Raw genomic sequence first — 18,229 nt, 5'->3', positions numbered from 1 at the left:
GTAAGCCTTTTTAATTCCTATGTGTAATCTGATTTGAACCAATTAAAGAAAAAAAAACAGCCAGTTTCTAATCTAAATATATATTGCTAATCAAACATTCTGCAGACACTGACATTGTCAGTAGACATACTAAGACCTACTTAATCAAAAAGCTTTCCTGTTTTGGCTTCAAAGATGGCACATTTAAATTCAATTTAATATAATATAATATATCCAATAAAAATCATGCTCTAGTCCTGGCACCTTGTGACTAGACTCCCCGTCCAGGCTAGCGGTAGTAACGTAGCAGGTCCCATCATGGCGGCTTGAGGAGAGCAGGATGAGGTCACAGGGGAAAGTCTCGTCCTCCCTCACGATGACGATGTCCCCCACCTGACAGAGCAAGACAGACACATCACACACCCCACAATGGCTTTCACATCAATAATAAATAGGGAGTATTTTGACGAGAGGTTCACTTGAACACAGAGAGTAAAAGACAAACAGAGGGACCTGCGGGTAATCGTCTGCTCATCCTTTACCATTCCTTTTTTTTTTTTAAAGGATTGAGAAGTTGCATAACGGATTATGCAAGCGGAGCAGCTTAAGCACTGATAAATCCCATCTCCACGGTGACCATACACATGACATACACTCTCTGATTTTGCATGATTAATATATTCATCATTATTCCTGCTCCCAATTCACACTCTAATCCCTGCCGTTTGATCTGCGGTAGTGAGAAACCTTAGTACAGAAAATGCTGGAAGACAGACAGGGAGAAAGGCAGAAAGAAAGGACTAAGAGAGAGAGAAGGACGGGGATGGTGACACAAAGGGAGACAAAAAAAGACCAAATAAGAGTTTCTGTGCATGTCAATGTAAAATGTCTTGAAAATGTCGTGAAAACTACTGTTATGGCAACACAAACTGTATGTCTCTGTAACCTTTAAAGGGTAACTTCGGTATTTTTCAACTGGAACCTATTATTTCCCATGGTTTTGTGTGGGGGGCAAATGTGCTCCGTCAAAGTACGTCCACTTAAGTCCTTCTTTTTGACACTGCTAAGATAGTTATTATAAGTGTCTGAGGACATTATGGAAATTTGCCCTACAGAGATATACCTTTTTTAAAGAGTAAGATCTTTTTTGTTTAACCAGAAACAGTCGCTATATTGCTTTCGACAAAGCCACCAGACTCCCTTGACAAAAATAGTGATTTTACCTCTACTTCCTTGATTGGTTAGTTTGAGTTCTTGTGTGACTTTGGTGTTTTTCACCCTTAAAAACACAGAAGTCACGCAATAACACAAAGGAACAAAAGCAACAAAGCCACAAAATAACACAAACAAACTAGCCAAATGAGGCAGCGAACCAGCAACTCTTGTTTTCTGCAATGTAAAATGACATTGGAGTTTGTCTCTGTAGGGATCTTTTCCACATTGTTGACACTTATAATAACAATCTGAGCCTGTCAGTGGCAAAAACAAGCACTTTAAGGGCTTACAATGCAGCCCTGTTTCACTTCTGCCGACTGCATCATGTTTACTCAATACTGGACCAATTTAAAACACACCAACATTACCCTTTAAGGCTGGGCAGCTGTATTGAAACATTATTCTAAGCTGACCCTCAACATCCCACACAGTCTTTGCATACTCGACAGGGGAAGCAAACTCAGCAGAAATGACATGTACCTTCACCCATTATATACGGCCCGACACAATGGTGAACAAGACTGAAATATATCGTATCTATGCATCTATATAGAAGGTTTTGAGTTAGACACTCACATTATGCATACCAAAACCTCTCTTTTCAATCACACTGGCATGATATAAGATGTTTTCCTTTCTGCCCTGAAAAACACTGTTGGAGGCATTCATTTCCACTGATGAATCAGGGTTTCTGCAATGGTCTTTTTAAGTCTTTTTTCATAGGACATAGAATGCAATTTAGACATTTTTCACACTTTATCATCACAGAAAACAATAGTACATAAGAAGTTATTGAGCTAGTGACAGCAACTGTTTGCTACTGGTCTAATGATGCTGACTGGAGCTCCACAAAAAATGTTTGAACGGCCTCCTGCATGCATGCATGCATGTGTCCCACTTGTAGTATACAGTAGATGGATAACATCTCCTGACAGTCCAAAACTACATACAAACATAAATTATAACTAATAATTAAAGTTATTATTAATGTTGCAGTCTACAACCGGCAAGAAAAAAAATCACGGCTGAATCGAAACCCCATAAAAAGACAAATACCAACAAATTCATGAATTGATCCAATTTATAAGCATCATCCTTATTGCCTAATCTAGATTATTCTTCTTTGCCATAGGGCTCCATTGTGGTCCAAAAAATATTAAAATAAAAAACTTTACATGAGCCACACTGCAGCACTGGTTGATATTATTTACAATGACCACGTGCACTGTAGTTTATTTTGAGTCCACCCCACATACACGGCCCTGCTGTCGTAAATGCAAAAAATAGTGCCCAGCAAATGCTCTGTTGATTATTTAGCCTTGAAAAAAAATCTAATATAATCTAATCTAATATTTGTGACACAGTTTTACATTACAATATTTACATCTTAAGTAGGGATGAATAGGCTTGGGACTGAGAGACACAGAAAGGGTAGAGAAGGCATTTTCAAGAATTAGACTGAGACACACTACCAAACAGTGATCTGCTGTTGCATCAGAATCACATGAGAGAACATCAGTGTATGATGACAGGAATATCCTACTTTATGAAATACATCAGTCTTGTTCTTTTTCTATGGGACTCCTGCATGGTGCAGCAGGGTACACTGCAATTGTTCCTCTACTGCAGTTTCAGGGCAGTTAATTGGTGTAATTGGTGGAAAAGACAAGAGAATGCAAGAGAGGAAGGAAACAAAGTTGGAGAGGACTGCAGAGAGAAAGAGAATGATGGAGTGTGACAGTTATAGTAAAAGTGAGCTATGCAGCAGTGCTGTAGTGTTGCTTTGTGGCCTCAGGTGCTTTAATGTTCTAATGAGGCCATTCTTACCCGTAGCTTGTGACTCTGTGTCCTCACCACCTTCCCCTGCTGCACCACGTCCACCGGACACTCATTTATAGAGCAGTCAGCCTTGTGTCTGAGCCAGTCCTCATAGCCCTGAGAGGGATGCAGCGAGAGAGGGGGATAGAGAACAAGATTATAAGGGAAAAAGGAGAGAAAGCCAATGTGTTTGTTTGCAGGGAGAAAAGGGAGAATATAGATTATTGTGCAAAGTAAATTGGGACGGAGAGGAAGAGGTGAAAGTCATACACTGTAATTAATTAGCATTGTGGTCCCAGAGCTTAGTGACCTCTTTCGTGGATTTCTAGCCAACATGTCATGTTTTAGATTTATGTCCCAGGAAAGCTCAGGCTTCCTTAGCAAGAACAGCTCCATCTATCACTGATAGTACCCCATCCCTCAGTACCAGGGACGCAGTAGAGAGGATGTGACTCTCAGGGGCATGAGATGCTCAGCTAGAGTGATTAACAGAGGAGACCATTCATTATCATATTTCTCACATCACCAGACATATTCAATGGCATGTCCTTTCGCTGAGAGAGGAATGTGTATATACAGATAATAGAGCAGCAATTGGTAGAGTGTGTGTGTGTGTCTATTTGAGGGCGGGGAGTTGGTGCGTGTGTCTGTGTGTGTGTGTGTGTGTGTGTGTGTGTGTGTGTGTGTGTGGTGGGGGGGTTGTTGTTGTGAAATCTTTCCCGAAAATGTGAGCACGTTTGTGTGTGTCCTACCTGTTTTATGGCGGTGACAGTGATAACAAAGAACAGGGGCAGGCCGCTGGTGACTGGGCTGGTGGGGGTGTCAATGATAAGCTGCAAGAGATAGGAACAGTGGGAGGAAGACGCAGTGGGGGGGAGCAAGAGAAAGGTTAGGTGAGAGGATGCCAAGTAATGCAACGCTGAGTAAGGAAGTGCAGCAGGGAAAAGCTTCAGTAATAAGGAATCAAGCACCAATCCAGCAAAGTTAAAGTATCCAAGTTATCAAATCTTGCTTGATTTCCTCCATCTGCACTCACAGGATAATTTTCGTTAAGATATTTAAGTCATGTCTTTTAATGTTTGATTAACATCAAAGTAGGACCCTTTCAGTCAACATAAAGAAAGAGACGTACAAGCATTGCTGCTGTGCGCCATACCCAGTTTGTCCCATTCAGAGGATGTGGAATTTCACATGCTACTGATAAAACATACAGCAGGCAAAGATCCAAGCTATGGCTATGTAGACATTCTGGCCTACTAAGACAACTGCTGGTAAAGGAAGTGTTTTATCGTCCTCCTCTTCAATGAAGAATCTGTCCTTGTGCAATACAGTGGTTCAAGGAAAAAGCTGTTTCTCTTGATTCTGATTTAGACAGCCATGGAGCAGTACAACACTCATTATTTCAGGATAACACGATGTTAGCTAATTCAAATGATGCTGGTAATCCTCATCCAGGTAACCTCAAACACAGGCACAAGTGCAGGATTTAATTTAATCTCACTTAATTGTCAGGGAACAATGAGGGCAGGGTCTAAACTGTCATCAGCACTCATGAATGGCTAGTGCACGAAAGTGCTTAAAGAGACAGCCATGAGTTAATTAAAGGCAATGTCGATCAAAACATTTATGAAAATGCAAAAATGTAATGTACAGCATTACAACTATAAAATAGCGTGAATGCGGTTGCATGTGTTGCTCATATGAAATCACTGGAAGCAACCAAAAAAGGTTTATGCATTCAAATACCATGAGAAACTATTAGAAAAGTTAAATCAATTACATATACGGACTTCTAAAATCTATCAACAACTATAGGGTGAATTTTGGTGCAGACGTTAATGTTCAAAGTAAAGTCAAGACGACTCCAAATAATCTCCTGTGTTAAAACATTTTCACCAGGTTTTCTATTTAGTAAAGTAAATCTGGGCAGTGTTCAGCTGTCACACTTCTCCAGCTGCCCTGAGAATATCTTGATGCAAAGCCATTACCCTTTAATTAAAACTAAGACAGTGTAAGAATTTAAAAAATAAAGCACAAAATGGACCCAATGTTTGTTAGTTTGATACCAGCAGCTGCTTGAGAGACTTAGGATGTCTTTGTTTTTATTTGTTTGAGTATTTCCTTAGAGTTTCAGTGTTGTATTTTCAGATTAAACAAAGAAGGTGAAAAAAATTACCACTGCTTACTGTTTTCATGAAAATCTCACCTGGACTAGAAATATGACCAAGAAGTAGAAGTTAGCGATTCTTCTGAACTGCTCAAACAAATTCTTGGGAACGAAGTTCCAGAAGGTATACTGTGGGACAGAGTGACAGCAGAATTATTATCACACACACAAAAACAGAAGGGGAAACAATGGCAATCATCATCTATGTCCTTCTGGCAAGAGAAATGGTGATGCACAGCTTTGCCGAACACAAATAAAGTGAAACGTGTCATCCTTAAAAACACGGCCACGAGATTACATGGTTGTCTAAACGTGAAACAAAAGAACAGCACGATGAAAACAATGTTACGGCACTGACTCATGGGCTGTGGCTCTCTCACCTTGGAAGAGACGATGCGGTTGTCGGGGTAACGCTGAGGGATGTAGGCCTCAGCTCCTGGAGGGGGTTCTTTATGCCCGATGTACACCGTCCGACTGTCCACCCAGATCTCCTCCCCCACACACTGACGGACACGGATAAGTAGATATAAATAGCAATACAGGTAGAAAGAAAAGAGAAAAAAGTGGGTTTAAATCAATCACACTGTTCAGCCTTTGTAACGGGTTTGTTTTTTGTCATCCACCCTCACTAACACCTTACATTAACACCAAAATCTCTTTACAAATACATACATTGTTTAGAATTCATTATTTGATGATTATTAATAGAATTCAAATTTTTGCTGGATGTATAATTTATTGTTTTGCTCCCAGCACTAACAACACTAATGCTGAAATAATTAATTAATTCAATGAATGAATTGATTAGCTGATCAAGCAGTTTGATAAGAATTCCCCATAAATGAAATAAAGTTCAAATAAATTATAAATAAAAATTATTTTTAAAAAGAAGCTTGCCTAACTGTCCTGGATTAAACACAAACAGAATATTACACAAGACTGTTACACGACATCAGTCACAACCTCATAGCCGAGACCAGGCGGACTGAAGAATGAGTGTATGTTTGTTGATGTGTATAGGTGGGATCAGCTCTGAGTCACACAAGTGTGGATTTGTCATTTATCTTTTCACCTCTCCGTGGTCTCCACCTTTTCTTTTCTTGCACACGGACCCAAAGCAACACTTTTTAGACACTAGATGGTGTGTATGCAAACCTCCATCTAAGTTCATCTCTTATTTATATTACATCTAAGCAGCTCCCCAGGGACAAACAGATTGCATTCTGGGAGTTAGGCACAGCACATATTTTTCCAATGTGTCCTTCATTAAACACTATTGTGGGAAGAGAGCTCTCAAAGAGAAAACAAGAGTCACGAGACCACAGCATTCAGCTGTTTGTTTCCATCTGGTTTCCTACATGGTTCCTAATGCTTTGGCCTGAGTGGGCATTGTGATCGTAGCCTTTGGCAAAGCTACCTACCTGACACAGCTCAAAGCAGAAGTGTTGACCATTAGCAGAAAAGTTCTGGAACAAGCACTTCAATGGAAGCAACGCCTCACAGCTTAAAATGTCCTCGACATTTTGGCAGATATGTAGCTCATCGTTGCCAATGGCCAAATCTTTCAATGTAAAGATCAAATGAAGGCTAATGTAACTGCAATAACAAAATATGTGTCAAAATAGCAAATTGCAGTAGAAAAAGGCTCAGAGTCACAGATCTAAACTTATCCACAGTGATCAACAGGCACTTGGCAGTGGGATAGAAATAGACATGGCGCTAACGGTGTCAGCACTTGAGACCCCTCCAAAACATTGGGGGGGGGGGGCAACATGACCTGAGATGACATGAGATGGAAAGTGAGGTAGAAAAAGAGTAGCACACTGAAGGGGAGCAAGCAGCAGGGTCAGGAGAGTGAGGGGGACAAAAGAATGAAATGACAACGCAATGACACAGTAAAGAAAAGGCAGCATGGAGAAAGGGACTGACAAACAGGAAGAGAGGTTGGGGCTGACGCCAAGTTCAAGCAAACAGAAGCTGTGGTCGCTGACATGTTGACCAGATAATGTAGCAGTTTTTGTCAGAAAAACACACAAACGTTTGGCAGGGATATAAATTGCTGTGGTCGCTGGTCTCAAATCAAAACTGTCAATAGAAAGTCAAAAGTAACTCCCTGGGTTCTCTTTCTCAAACATACCTGCAATAATTCTGGCTATCATCATGCTAGCCATCTAAAATAACCCTATTAATACTCACTGAATGTGTCTGACTGAATCCTATATAATTGAACTAGAGAGTAGCTACAACAAACAGTGACATCTGGATGTCCAAAAAAAGTCCAAAAAATATTAACTGGTCATGCTTATTAATTAGATCACCAGATAATTACAAATCAAACATAATGTTTACAGTTAAGGAAAAAAAACACACACAAGGAAAACCCTATCTGGACAAACAATTAAGTTATAATTGAATATGTTTATCAACTTTAAGTTGAATTATGTCATAAGGTTATGATCATATTGTATTACACCAGTGTCTGTTATCACATTCAAATGAATAATTCATAGCAATGTGCGATCAACAACTAGACTACCTCACTGACGTTTGTTTTATGCATGCAACGAGTATAGTCACATGTAATGTATTAAAGTGGAACACAATTCATTGTCTTGAAATTTATTTTGATTATTTTACATCATGTGATTTTTCCGACATTCCTTATATAGTGATTTCCATCTACATACATCTATATGTATGTAGATATGTATGACATCTATAAAAGGTCCAAAAATGCGCATAACAACTTCATAGTGTCCAGGTCCTTTAAAAGGCTTGTTTTGTCCATCCAACTGTCCAAAACAAAAGATTTTCAATTTACAATGATGAAAAAAGAGAAAAGCAGCATTATTGGAATTTTTTGTCAGATAAATAAGTAATAAATAGTTGCAGATACATTTTCTGTCAATGCACTAATTGATAAACTGACTAAAATTTCAGAACTGGTCCTTATTAATATCCATCCATCGTCAACCGCTTATCCTGCGTACAGGGTTGCGGGCCTTATTAATATCATGATAATTATTTCAAACACATCACCCACCCCTATCTACACATCACATCCACAACGTTCCACTTGTACTTCTATTCAAACATTTTCCTTCTAAATCCAGTTCCATGATTCCATCGTTTGTCTCTTCATATTTCTATCTGTACTCTTTTCTCCCTTTGTACCCTCCATCTCCTGGCAGTGTCATACTCTTGACAGTCGGACTGCGGGAGACGGATGGAGAAAGACACATAGAGATTGCATTGTGGTTTGTGGTTATCTGATCATTAATCCTCACTGATCCGTATCAACCCCGTGCCCACTGTTCTCTCTTCACTCTACAGCTCCATCAGACAAAGTAAAGTGGCTGGCTGGTTGGCTGCAGGACATGGAGACTTTGTCTTTATTAACAACACTGAAACAGCCTCCTAGCAGAGAGGCTGGTCTTACATCACCATCAATCATCAACAATGACAAGATGGATTTGATAGGAACAAACATCCCACCACTGTAACTTCTCCTTTCATGTTATCTAACTGTATAACAGTGCTCTCTCTTGGACCAATTTGAAGTGTTTAAACTCTGCATTCAGTATTAGAGAACAGAAGCAGGTCCGCAACTTTTAAGGTTTAAATTGTTACTTTAAAACGCCAAGATAGCCTTTCTAGTTCTGCCCTTTTAGACTTTTAGCACTTTACAGGACTACGGGTGTATATCTTTTTCATTATAGAAAAGCAACCCCTGACCCCAGCAATACCATGATCTATCTGTGCTGTCCCTGTGGTATAGCTCCTCTCTACCACAGAGGTGTAATAAAAGGTATACACCATTAACTGGCCTGATTAAATCATCTTTCCTTCACTGTCCTGCCATGCTATACTGCAGAAGCACACAGCATGTTGAGCAGGTCTCCCTCATTAACTCACAGATCAAATTCCTCTGACTGAGCTCTTCCTTAATGAACTGCTCATGTTAACTGGACAGATGATGTAGAAACACATAAAACATGATTGCACAACACCCATATGCAGGATGTGGTAGATTTTAGCCCATATTAGTATCAGTCAATGTTATCGGAAAATATGCAATAATTGTGAAAAAAGTGTTTACTAAGTAGAATGGGGTGTAGAGTTGCAATGATGAATTGGTTTGCGTAATTTGTAAAAGGAACAATGACAGTAAACTGAATATTTTTGGGTTGTGGACAAAGCAAGAAATTTGAGGACGTCACCTTGAGCTCTGGGAAACACTGATCAACACTTTGGGGCATTTTCTGACATTTTATATACCAAACAACTAATCGATTAATCAGGAAAATAATTGACAGATTAATCAACTACGAAAAGAATTGTTAGTTGCAGCCCTAATAGGTTGCGCCACACAAACTAGTTCTTAAGTGGAAATTAATTGTGAACAGACTGCCAGGTGTAACTATTGTGTAGCTAGCTGACAAAGCTAACGTTAGCTAATATACTATATCAGCGGTTCCCAAACTTTTTAGGCAACGCACCATCTTGACCGGGTTGCTGCACCCCAAACCCCTGTGTTGATATATATATATCAGTATATAGTATATATCATCACTCGAGACTGCAGACCAATCTGTGCACCGCCTGGATTGACTACAAGAAAGCCTACGACTCAATGCCACATACATGGATACTGGAATGCTTGGAAATGTACAAGATCAACAGGACACTAATAGCTTTCATCAAGAACTCAATGGGGCTGTGGAAAACAAGTCTGGAAGCCAACTCAAAGCCAGATGCACAAGTCACCATCAAGTGCGACATATACCAAGGCGATGCACTATAACCGCTGCTGTTCTGCAGAGGCTACGGATACCGGTTCCGAAGTGGAACAACCATCAGTCACCTCCTCTACAGGGATGACATCAAGCTGTATGCCAGGAATGAACGAGACATCGACTCACTGATCCACATTACCAGGATCTACAGCAACGACATGGAATGTCGTTTCGGACTGGACAAGTGTGGTCGCATTGTTTCAAAAAGAGGCCACATTGCAGATGTTCAGGACAGCTACAAATACCTTGGGGTGCCGCAGGCTAACGAAAACCATGAGGAGGCAGCAAGGAAGTCCACCACAGCCAAATACCTACAGACCTCACATAACAAAACAACATGCTAATGTAAGGCTAAATGATTAGCTATACAGCATTGGATAAGTTAGCATAATCGGGTATTTCCCACTCATTCTAAACATACATAAAAACACATTTCTCCATGTATGAATATACAACTAAAACAAAGTAAAACCTACATTTACAAAGAATTGGCAGCCAAATTTAACATATATTGCTAGCTCCCCTTAAAACTGTTATTTTTGCAGTTACTGTATGTTACTGCTTGTGACGCTACAGTGACTTCCAGTTTACAAAATAAATCGCTTTCCATTTACACATTACCGAAGTCTTTCCTAGCTGAGACATTTCATATGTTTAACTGGTGCAATTCAATTTAATAAATCACTAGTTTGCTACTAGCCTATTAGTTAATAAGAACATAATGAATTTACAAAGATAACCAGATCTAACAGTGTTTCTTGTACAATACATTCAAATGAGAGAAAGTTGCAAATCTGCCAAAAAAATCTTCTCTGGGTAATTTAGGATAAGAATATTACATGCTTTTAATATTCTTATTAACAGAAGCTGTGAAGTTTGTTCTAGCACTGAGCAGAGATAAAAGGAGCCTGGACACCTTGATCAGGTTAAAAGGAAAGAGGCTATCTGTTTAACGTGCACTCCACTGCTACTCATTTGCCATTATTCACCATAGCAACACAGTATGTAGCAAAAGACAGCTACGCTATGTCTACAAGTTCATAGTGCAAAGAAACAGTACCACACAGAGGCTTCATTATGTGTAAACTGAAGATCAAACGTGTAGGATTTTTTCATTAATTTAATGCTGTGAAACTGGATTTGACAAGAGATTATAAAGCTTAATGGAAAAATCTGGAAGTGTACTTCAGACAATATCCTCAAGATCTTCTTCGTGCATTTATTCGGTTCAACTTGGACTTCTTAAGACTGTTTTCTCTGTGGATAATCCCTTTTTTGGAACAAAGCAGAATGAAAGAGTAATCATCAAATGCCGCAGTGAGGAAAAAAACCGAATGAAATAAGGAGACGGAACGCAGCTCACAGGGAAAGGAAGAGCCATTCGCTGTAATAACTCACAAGACAATAATATTTGGGGGAAATTGCTAGGCAGATGTATGATTATTTTGGTTAGCAATAGGGACCGGCAGCCTGCCCTGCATAAACTATCTCAACTGCTGACACTGATGACGCAAATAACTATACCTGCAACAAAGTCAAAGAATAATTGTGAGAAGATTACTTGAAATTTGTATTCTGTTGGTGCCCTAGCTTCCTCTCCCACTTGACTTGCTGTGATCCAACTGTTACATAAGTCTTTAATCCAGCTGTGCTACTTCTCCTCTCCCCTATCTCCCTCCGCTCCTTTTCTCTCGCCACCATAATCTGAGGCCTAAAAAAACAAAACAAAACAAAAAAACACTCTCATTTTCTCTACATTTAACACCGACAACATCCTAATATGGGCTTGAAACTGTGTCTTATTATGAAACCTCTGTCTCCTGGAAATTAGATGAAATTATTTTTGAGCCATCTCGCAGATGCATCGCTGTTTCCAAAGCTTTGCCCAAACACAAATCTTGTGTGTTTTTGTCACCTACAGCCTCTGTCTCTCCGCCAGGACCCCATCTCCAGGGGGGCGGCGGACAGGAATAGACTGCCCTTAACTGAGCTCTTGTGGCAAACAGTAATCCAGCAGGTTGTGTCTGCCTTTCAACACTCGCCAGAAGACTCAGAGAGCTGTAAAGTGGCTAGAACCCTTTCTAAAGCCCTTCAGCACTTGGGGACCTGCTGGCACCCTTTTGATCAAAGGGAGGCCTTCCTCTTTTATCTGCTGAGCTTGTCAGAGGTCTGCACAAGAATAACAGTCATACATTCATAGATAAGATGTAAAGGAAGGTGAGGATAGAGGGGATGCAAGGGTAAATCAAGCTGAGGACAGGGAAAAGCAGCGGGCTGATAATAATCAAAAGGATGTTATCACAAGAGTCTGTTATGTGGAAGTGAAAAGGCAAGCTTTACAAAAAAGAGAACATATTTAACCCCTATAATGTATCGTGTTTGTTTAAATATGACCTCCAGTCACACATACCAGCACTTCTTATCCAGATCATGACCTCATGCAGTTCTCATGCTTTGCTCCATGTCTGAGGGATCACGCCATCGCTATTATTATTACCAGGAGGTAACAGGACCACAGGAGGTAATTTTACAGATAAATCTCATTAACAATACAATCTCTTCCTGTAATGTCCTGACCCAGGGTCTGCTGATATACCAGAACATGCACGCACGCACGCATGCATGCACACACACTCCTATTATACTGTATATCTTATTGCATGTAGGCTGAGCCCTTCTTTTATACCAACAAAAAAGAAGAAAAAGTAAATATAGTGAAACAGATTGAGCCCACTCTTTTTTTTTTTTGAAACAACTATTTACTGTGCTGTATAGGTTCAATTCACCAACAATTTTCTTGAGTCAGAAAACAGGCTTTTGAGCGGGACAGAAGGCTGTGCCTTCAGAAAATTAAATTAGAAAAGTGCTGTATTGGATAGATCTGAAAAACAGTTTCGGGCAGCCCGGTTTACACTCAATTCACAGTGTTTGTTTGAACAGAGGTCCCAGCAAAGCGTCTTGAACCATGTCATGCAACAGTTTCACAATACTTTTTAACTTGTCTGCTTCCTTAAAAGATGTGGCAATTGTTGTTAAGATTCATTTTTATGTGTTTTAAGTTTGCATTTTTGTGAAACACTTAATGCCTGTCTCAGTCTTCTCATAAAATGTGTTGGACTGTGTAAACACCACAGACAACAATGGAAATAAGTCCAAGAATTTATCATTGTATCCCCCTACAAAGTCTAATATTTTGTATTTTAAAAAGATATTACAATGTCATCAATAAACCAAACCAAAAACAAGGAAAGCAGGGCTGGCCTGTCCTGTACGACATAACTGAAAAACACCAATTTCCCGCACACAGAAGTACATGAAGAACTAGTCACACGTCTATGACAGGATGATATTAAGGGAACAAGATATAAAGTGAAAGGCTCATAAATTTGCAGAGTGGAGTAAAGTGGACTAAATCAGAAGTACATCATTTCATGACTGGAGAAGCTTCACTAATTCAGCATTTTTTTAATAGCAAACTTATTAAAGTAGGGGAGGCTGTCGACATTTGGGCAGTGACCTTGATGGGAGTTTACTTCACTCCCTGGCCGGAGAAAAGGCTCGACTTGCTTAGCACCATCTTAATCACCTTGCATGATGTAATGTTTGTTCTTCTTTGTAGCCTCATTAAGGGAGCAGCTGTTCGGGATATGGCAGGGTTAAGAGAGGGCGATACACGAGTAATAGAGCACCAGATATACATCAACCATGCCTCCAAATTCTAAGTCAAGATCTGGATAATTAAATTAATGATTAATTACATGCCTACTTCAATATGCTGCAGAGTGAGGATGCAAAGGGGGACAGGGTGAGAGATGAGGGGCGTGTTCGATGACCCCTTCACTCCCCCACCCCCGCTCCTCACATGTGGCTCTGATTTCCCCTGATATTAGCCCTACAGAGCATCAGTCAAGCTCCCTACACACTGTCACCCGCTTGCTGCACACGCACGTACACTCACACTCCTCACTCATCCGAACACATAAATGTGCACACAAAAGCTTGAATGCACATGCACACATTCGCTCACACTGATTGTTATCTTCACAGCACCTGAGCCAGTTTAAAGGTCAGGTGAAAGGGTCGCATGACTTTATATCGCAGATGTGAAGACATTCCAGAGGTGCCCGGTCTGATGAACATGCCTGGACCTGTCAGAGTCGCTTCCTATTAGAAACTTTTCTCTAATTCAGCCACCCACCACCAACCAACTGCTTCCTGTTCTGGCTGATAAGCAAAGACTGCTGATGGCACTGGCCTGTTCAGACCAGACCAACTAGTAATATGGTTACAGCTGATCATCTACTTTGTTATTTTGTGAACTGATTACAGATAATGATGCTGCCCTGCTGGACTCTCTCTTAAAGTATTGTTCTACTGAGAATGACAACTTCTAGTTTAACCTCCACCTCCTTATCAGTCCACCAGTCTGGAAGGAAGTGAGTTTAAGTCTGCAGACTGCAGAGTGAGTCCTCGCAAGGCCTCTCCAGTCTGTGAGCCCTGACTGGGATTTATTTCCTCTGCAGACCAGAGCAACTGGAAGCCACAAGATAGTTTAGTGTGCATGCACGCTGTAACTCACTAAAGCAACGTAACTGGGCCAGCCAAGTTCATTTCTATTCTACACATTCACCAGCCATCACTGCATCTGTAGCCACTGGCACATTCCCCATTCAGCTCCACAAAAAACATTGTAAAGCCCCACAGTCAGTGCCCTGCCAAAACAGCTCGACTGAAATGTTTATCATTGCAGATGAGCAACGTGTTTGTCATCCTGAGCGTCCAAGCTGAAGGCAGTTTACTCTCCAACACATACAGTATGGTAAATGTAAAAACACAGCCACAAATGACGTGTGTAACATTATGCATTATACAGTGTTGCACTTGCACAGCTGTAGCTCTACAGTTGTGCAAGTGCTGACAGATAAGGAGGGGGGGTGGGGGCTTACGTATCTGCTGATGATATTCCGGAGCAGGTTGAAATCCATCCTTTAGACAGCTCCGGCGGCGACTTGACTGTGCAACAGAGACGTTCAGCTCTCCTCGGGTCTTCGTGAACGCTACCTAATGTGGATCTTTTCACCAGCATCCATCGCTCTCCACCACCACCGCCGCCGCCGCCGCCGTGTCTGTGATAGCGAGGAGCAGCGGTCTCTCAGTCGGCTGTTCTGATTTTCATGGCATCCCTGGGAAGAGCCATGGCAGCGACCGAGCGATTACAAGCACCAACACTCACACTGCTGGCTACATTTGAGAGGAAATTTCACCGCATGCGAACTTCCAAACCTGCGAAGTCTTCCTGGTTACTCCTCGTTTGTTGAAGTGTTTTATTCTTGCAGGAGACGGTCCCTCATGGAGGTTGTCTGTGCCGCGCTCTGTGTGAACAGCGGTGGCCCTCGTTGTAGCGGTGAACGCGAACCGTCCACAGCGCTCACCCCTGTCAGATGACTACGCTGCACATGCGCGGTGAGATTTTCTCGCCTTTCTTTACTGCACCGTCTGAAAAAAAAACACCACTCCACATGTAGAAGCCCCTCACGAGTATAGAAAACCGAGATTAATCAAAACTCATAATCATGTCCAAAACTGCAGAAGCCACAACAACACCCAAAACGGAGCCTCACCGTGACTATGGTTTGCCAATGTTAGGAGGAACGTGGGAGACATTTTAAATACCTACCCAATATTCAGATCATTTATAAGTAGCAACACCACAGTGTAAAATACTCTATTACGTGTTTTACGTAATAGAGTATTTGACACTGTTTTAACTACTATTAAGTAAAATACCTACAATAAAAATGTAGTTACTAGTCAGTAAAAGTAGACAAGGTATTATCAGCTAAATTTACTTGCAGTAAAGTTAAAGTACCCACTATGAAAAGGCCTTAGTAACTTTGTAGGATTGTTATTACCGGTGCATGAACATGTAAGCAGCATGTGGCTGGCTGAGGTGAAGCTGATTCTGGCTATTTTATATGTTGCTGGTGATTGAATTTACTGTATGACAATGCAACAATGCAATTTTATATGGTGATGATAGGTTTTAAACAAAGTAACAAGCCTACTAAGATTATTTCTCTTTTAAATGTAGTGGAGTATAAAGTAGCATTCAATTAAAATACAAGTAAGTAAGTATAAAAGTAATTACTTGAGTGAATGTACTAAGTTACTCTGCCCTGTCTTGCTGGTCTCACTTTTTACATAGCTATTAGCCTATATTAGAATTATATATTTATTATAATATACGTAACAGTATATACCCTAAATGCCAGCCGCCTGTTTCCACAACACACTCTGACTACATATGCGCACACAATAATAGTAATAATCCTACAAGACATGAATCTGTGCTCAGCAGTGAGCTTTTGGTAACCTTATTGTGTTGTAATGTTCCTTGGTAATACTTTCTATTCTATTTCTAATGAGTCCTCACACGGACAAACCAGTAAAAAGGACTTTTCATAGCCTGACAACCCAAAAGTTGTTCTTATTAAATCCTTTTAATGTATCTATAAATGCTTATTTAATGATTTACTAATGAATTCATTTGATACAACCCATAAATAGTTATTAGAAAGTGGTACCTGTTATGTTGCCACACTTTATTTGAAACTATGAGAAATAGGAAATCACAGACAACGACAAAATGTTAAAGACAACACAATAAAGTCTAAGACTGAGGTCTTTAATGTAAAGAGAGATTCCATGTAACTTGTTACATCATATTACCAACAAAGCAAACAAATAAACAAAATAATAGGTGAACAGAAAGAATAAACAAAAAAATTAAGCAAACACTGAACAGAGCTCATGTTTACTGCAGCTACAAAACAGCAATCCTGCCATTGTTTGGCTTGTTGTCACACAGTGTACCTTACAAAAACCAGACAGAACCCAACTGCATTCATGATCAAAGAGAATATCTAAAATTAGCATCGTCTCCATCTAGGGGGATCCTCTGGCTGGAGGGCGGCCGGGCGTGATGTCTGCCCCAGACGTTTTCATTTGCGGAGTTATGACTTTCAATTAGCACAGACTCTATTAATAATGTATAGGGATCCAGCACTTTCAGCTCTGACCTGTACTAATGCTTGATGCTGCTGTTTACCTCCCTCAAGACCCCAGGGCACTTAATGTCTAATGATGAGTCTGCCTCAGTGGGAAGATTACAACATGCTCTATGGTTATGGACGGTGACAATTAAAGCATGTTGTGTCTTATGTCATTGTCATGTTGTGGAGGTAGAAGTGTCGCTTATTCCCTTTTTATTTATTCGTCACGCCTACAAAAAGCAAAATAGTGATCAAAAACTTAGGATAGCTTGTGCAGTGCCACCATAATGTGCACTATAATAAGACTACCAGAAAAGCTGACTCTAATAAATGTGTCCTAATTCCCTGGCTGTTAAATTAACTTTTTCACTTTTCACGCTGAAGAGACTGGATGATGAACTCACAGCAATGACTTCTCCATTCTGGAAATAAACCATCCTGTCTGTAACTATTTCTCATTGTCTGAATCTAAATTTAAAAAAATAATCTGACCATGTACTGATCAGAACAGCCGATTGTATCTGAATTTTCCACCTTCCGAGAGCAGCTGGCCTTGATTTCCAAATGAATTGCGCGGAAATTGCTGCTCAGTTTGAAGCGTAGGTTTCCACTGCTGTTGCTATGATTATCACATGGCTGACTGACTATTACTGTTCCATCTGAGTGGAGGAACCAGGTCATTCTTCATTCTATGGGGCAGTGGGTTACTTTCCTCATGTTGCCATCCCTCCTGTGTGGGCAGAATCTGCATATCTGGACACAGACTACATTAATAAGACATGATAATGAGTGTTATGCTAGTAATGAAGAAATGTCAAATTATTTTATAAATAGATTTAGCTGCTTACATTCTCTACAGACACGGGCATGCTCACGACTGCAGATAATGGTGGATTATGACAAAACGAGGCATGTTTACATCTTACTATAATGGTTAATATTTGTCATGTGTCAGGTTTTGATGCACATTGTTTGTGCAGTAAAGTAAAAACATCTACCCATTTTTAGACATGGATATGTTCCCAGGAGCCCTATCAAAATGTCAGTTTGATAGGTGATAGGTGATTAAGTGCAGCTTTACCACAAAAGTAAAATCAACAAAGGTGGGCTCTGCATTATTAGCTATATCTTGTCTTGTCGACAGACCCTGAATCAAACTCTAGTTATGAAACCTTTATTATCTTAGTTTATGTGGGGCTCAC

The 18,229-nt window shown here is 40.3% G+C and overlaps 1 protein-coding gene across 6 annotated transcripts in view; it reads right to left on the bottom strand.

Moving 5' to 3' along the window:
* LOC119904301 (probable phospholipid-transporting ATPase IH) overlaps positions 1 to 16,977 on the bottom strand; it is a 40,498-nt gene extending 23,521 nt beyond the window's left edge. For 2 of the 6 annotated variants that reach the window (XM_038720867.1, XM_038720866.1), the window contains exons 1-6: positions 14,922 to 16,977; positions 5,560 to 5,682; positions 5,219 to 5,308; positions 3,765 to 3,845; positions 3,022 to 3,129; positions 244 to 372 (exon numbers count right to left, since the gene is read on the bottom strand). In XM_038720867.1, the coding sequence (XP_038576795.1) occupies positions 244 to 372; positions 3,022 to 3,129; positions 3,765 to 3,845; positions 5,219 to 5,308; positions 5,560 to 5,682; positions 14,922 to 14,960 (570 nt within the window). In that variant the 5' untranslated portion in view covers positions 14,961 to 16,977. The remainder of the gene's footprint in view (positions 1 to 243; positions 373 to 3,021; positions 3,130 to 3,764; positions 3,846 to 5,218; positions 5,309 to 5,559; positions 5,683 to 14,921) is intronic. The other 4 variants (XM_038720863.1, XM_038720865.1, XM_038720864.1 and 1 more) reach the window with 2 other exon arrangements.
* Between the last annotated feature and the right edge of the window lie 1,252 nt (positions 16,978 to 18,229).

The sequence above is a fragment of the Micropterus salmoides genome, unplaced genomic scaffold, assembly GCF_014851395.1.
Source record: "Micropterus salmoides isolate LMB-PRFRI ecotype aquatic unplaced genomic scaffold, ASM1485139v1 Ms_hic_scaffold_15, whole genome shotgun sequence".
NCBI lineage: Eukaryota > Metazoa > Chordata > Actinopteri > Centrarchiformes > Centrarchidae > Micropterus > Micropterus salmoides.
This window is presented reverse-complemented; position numbering and strand designations above follow the sequence as displayed.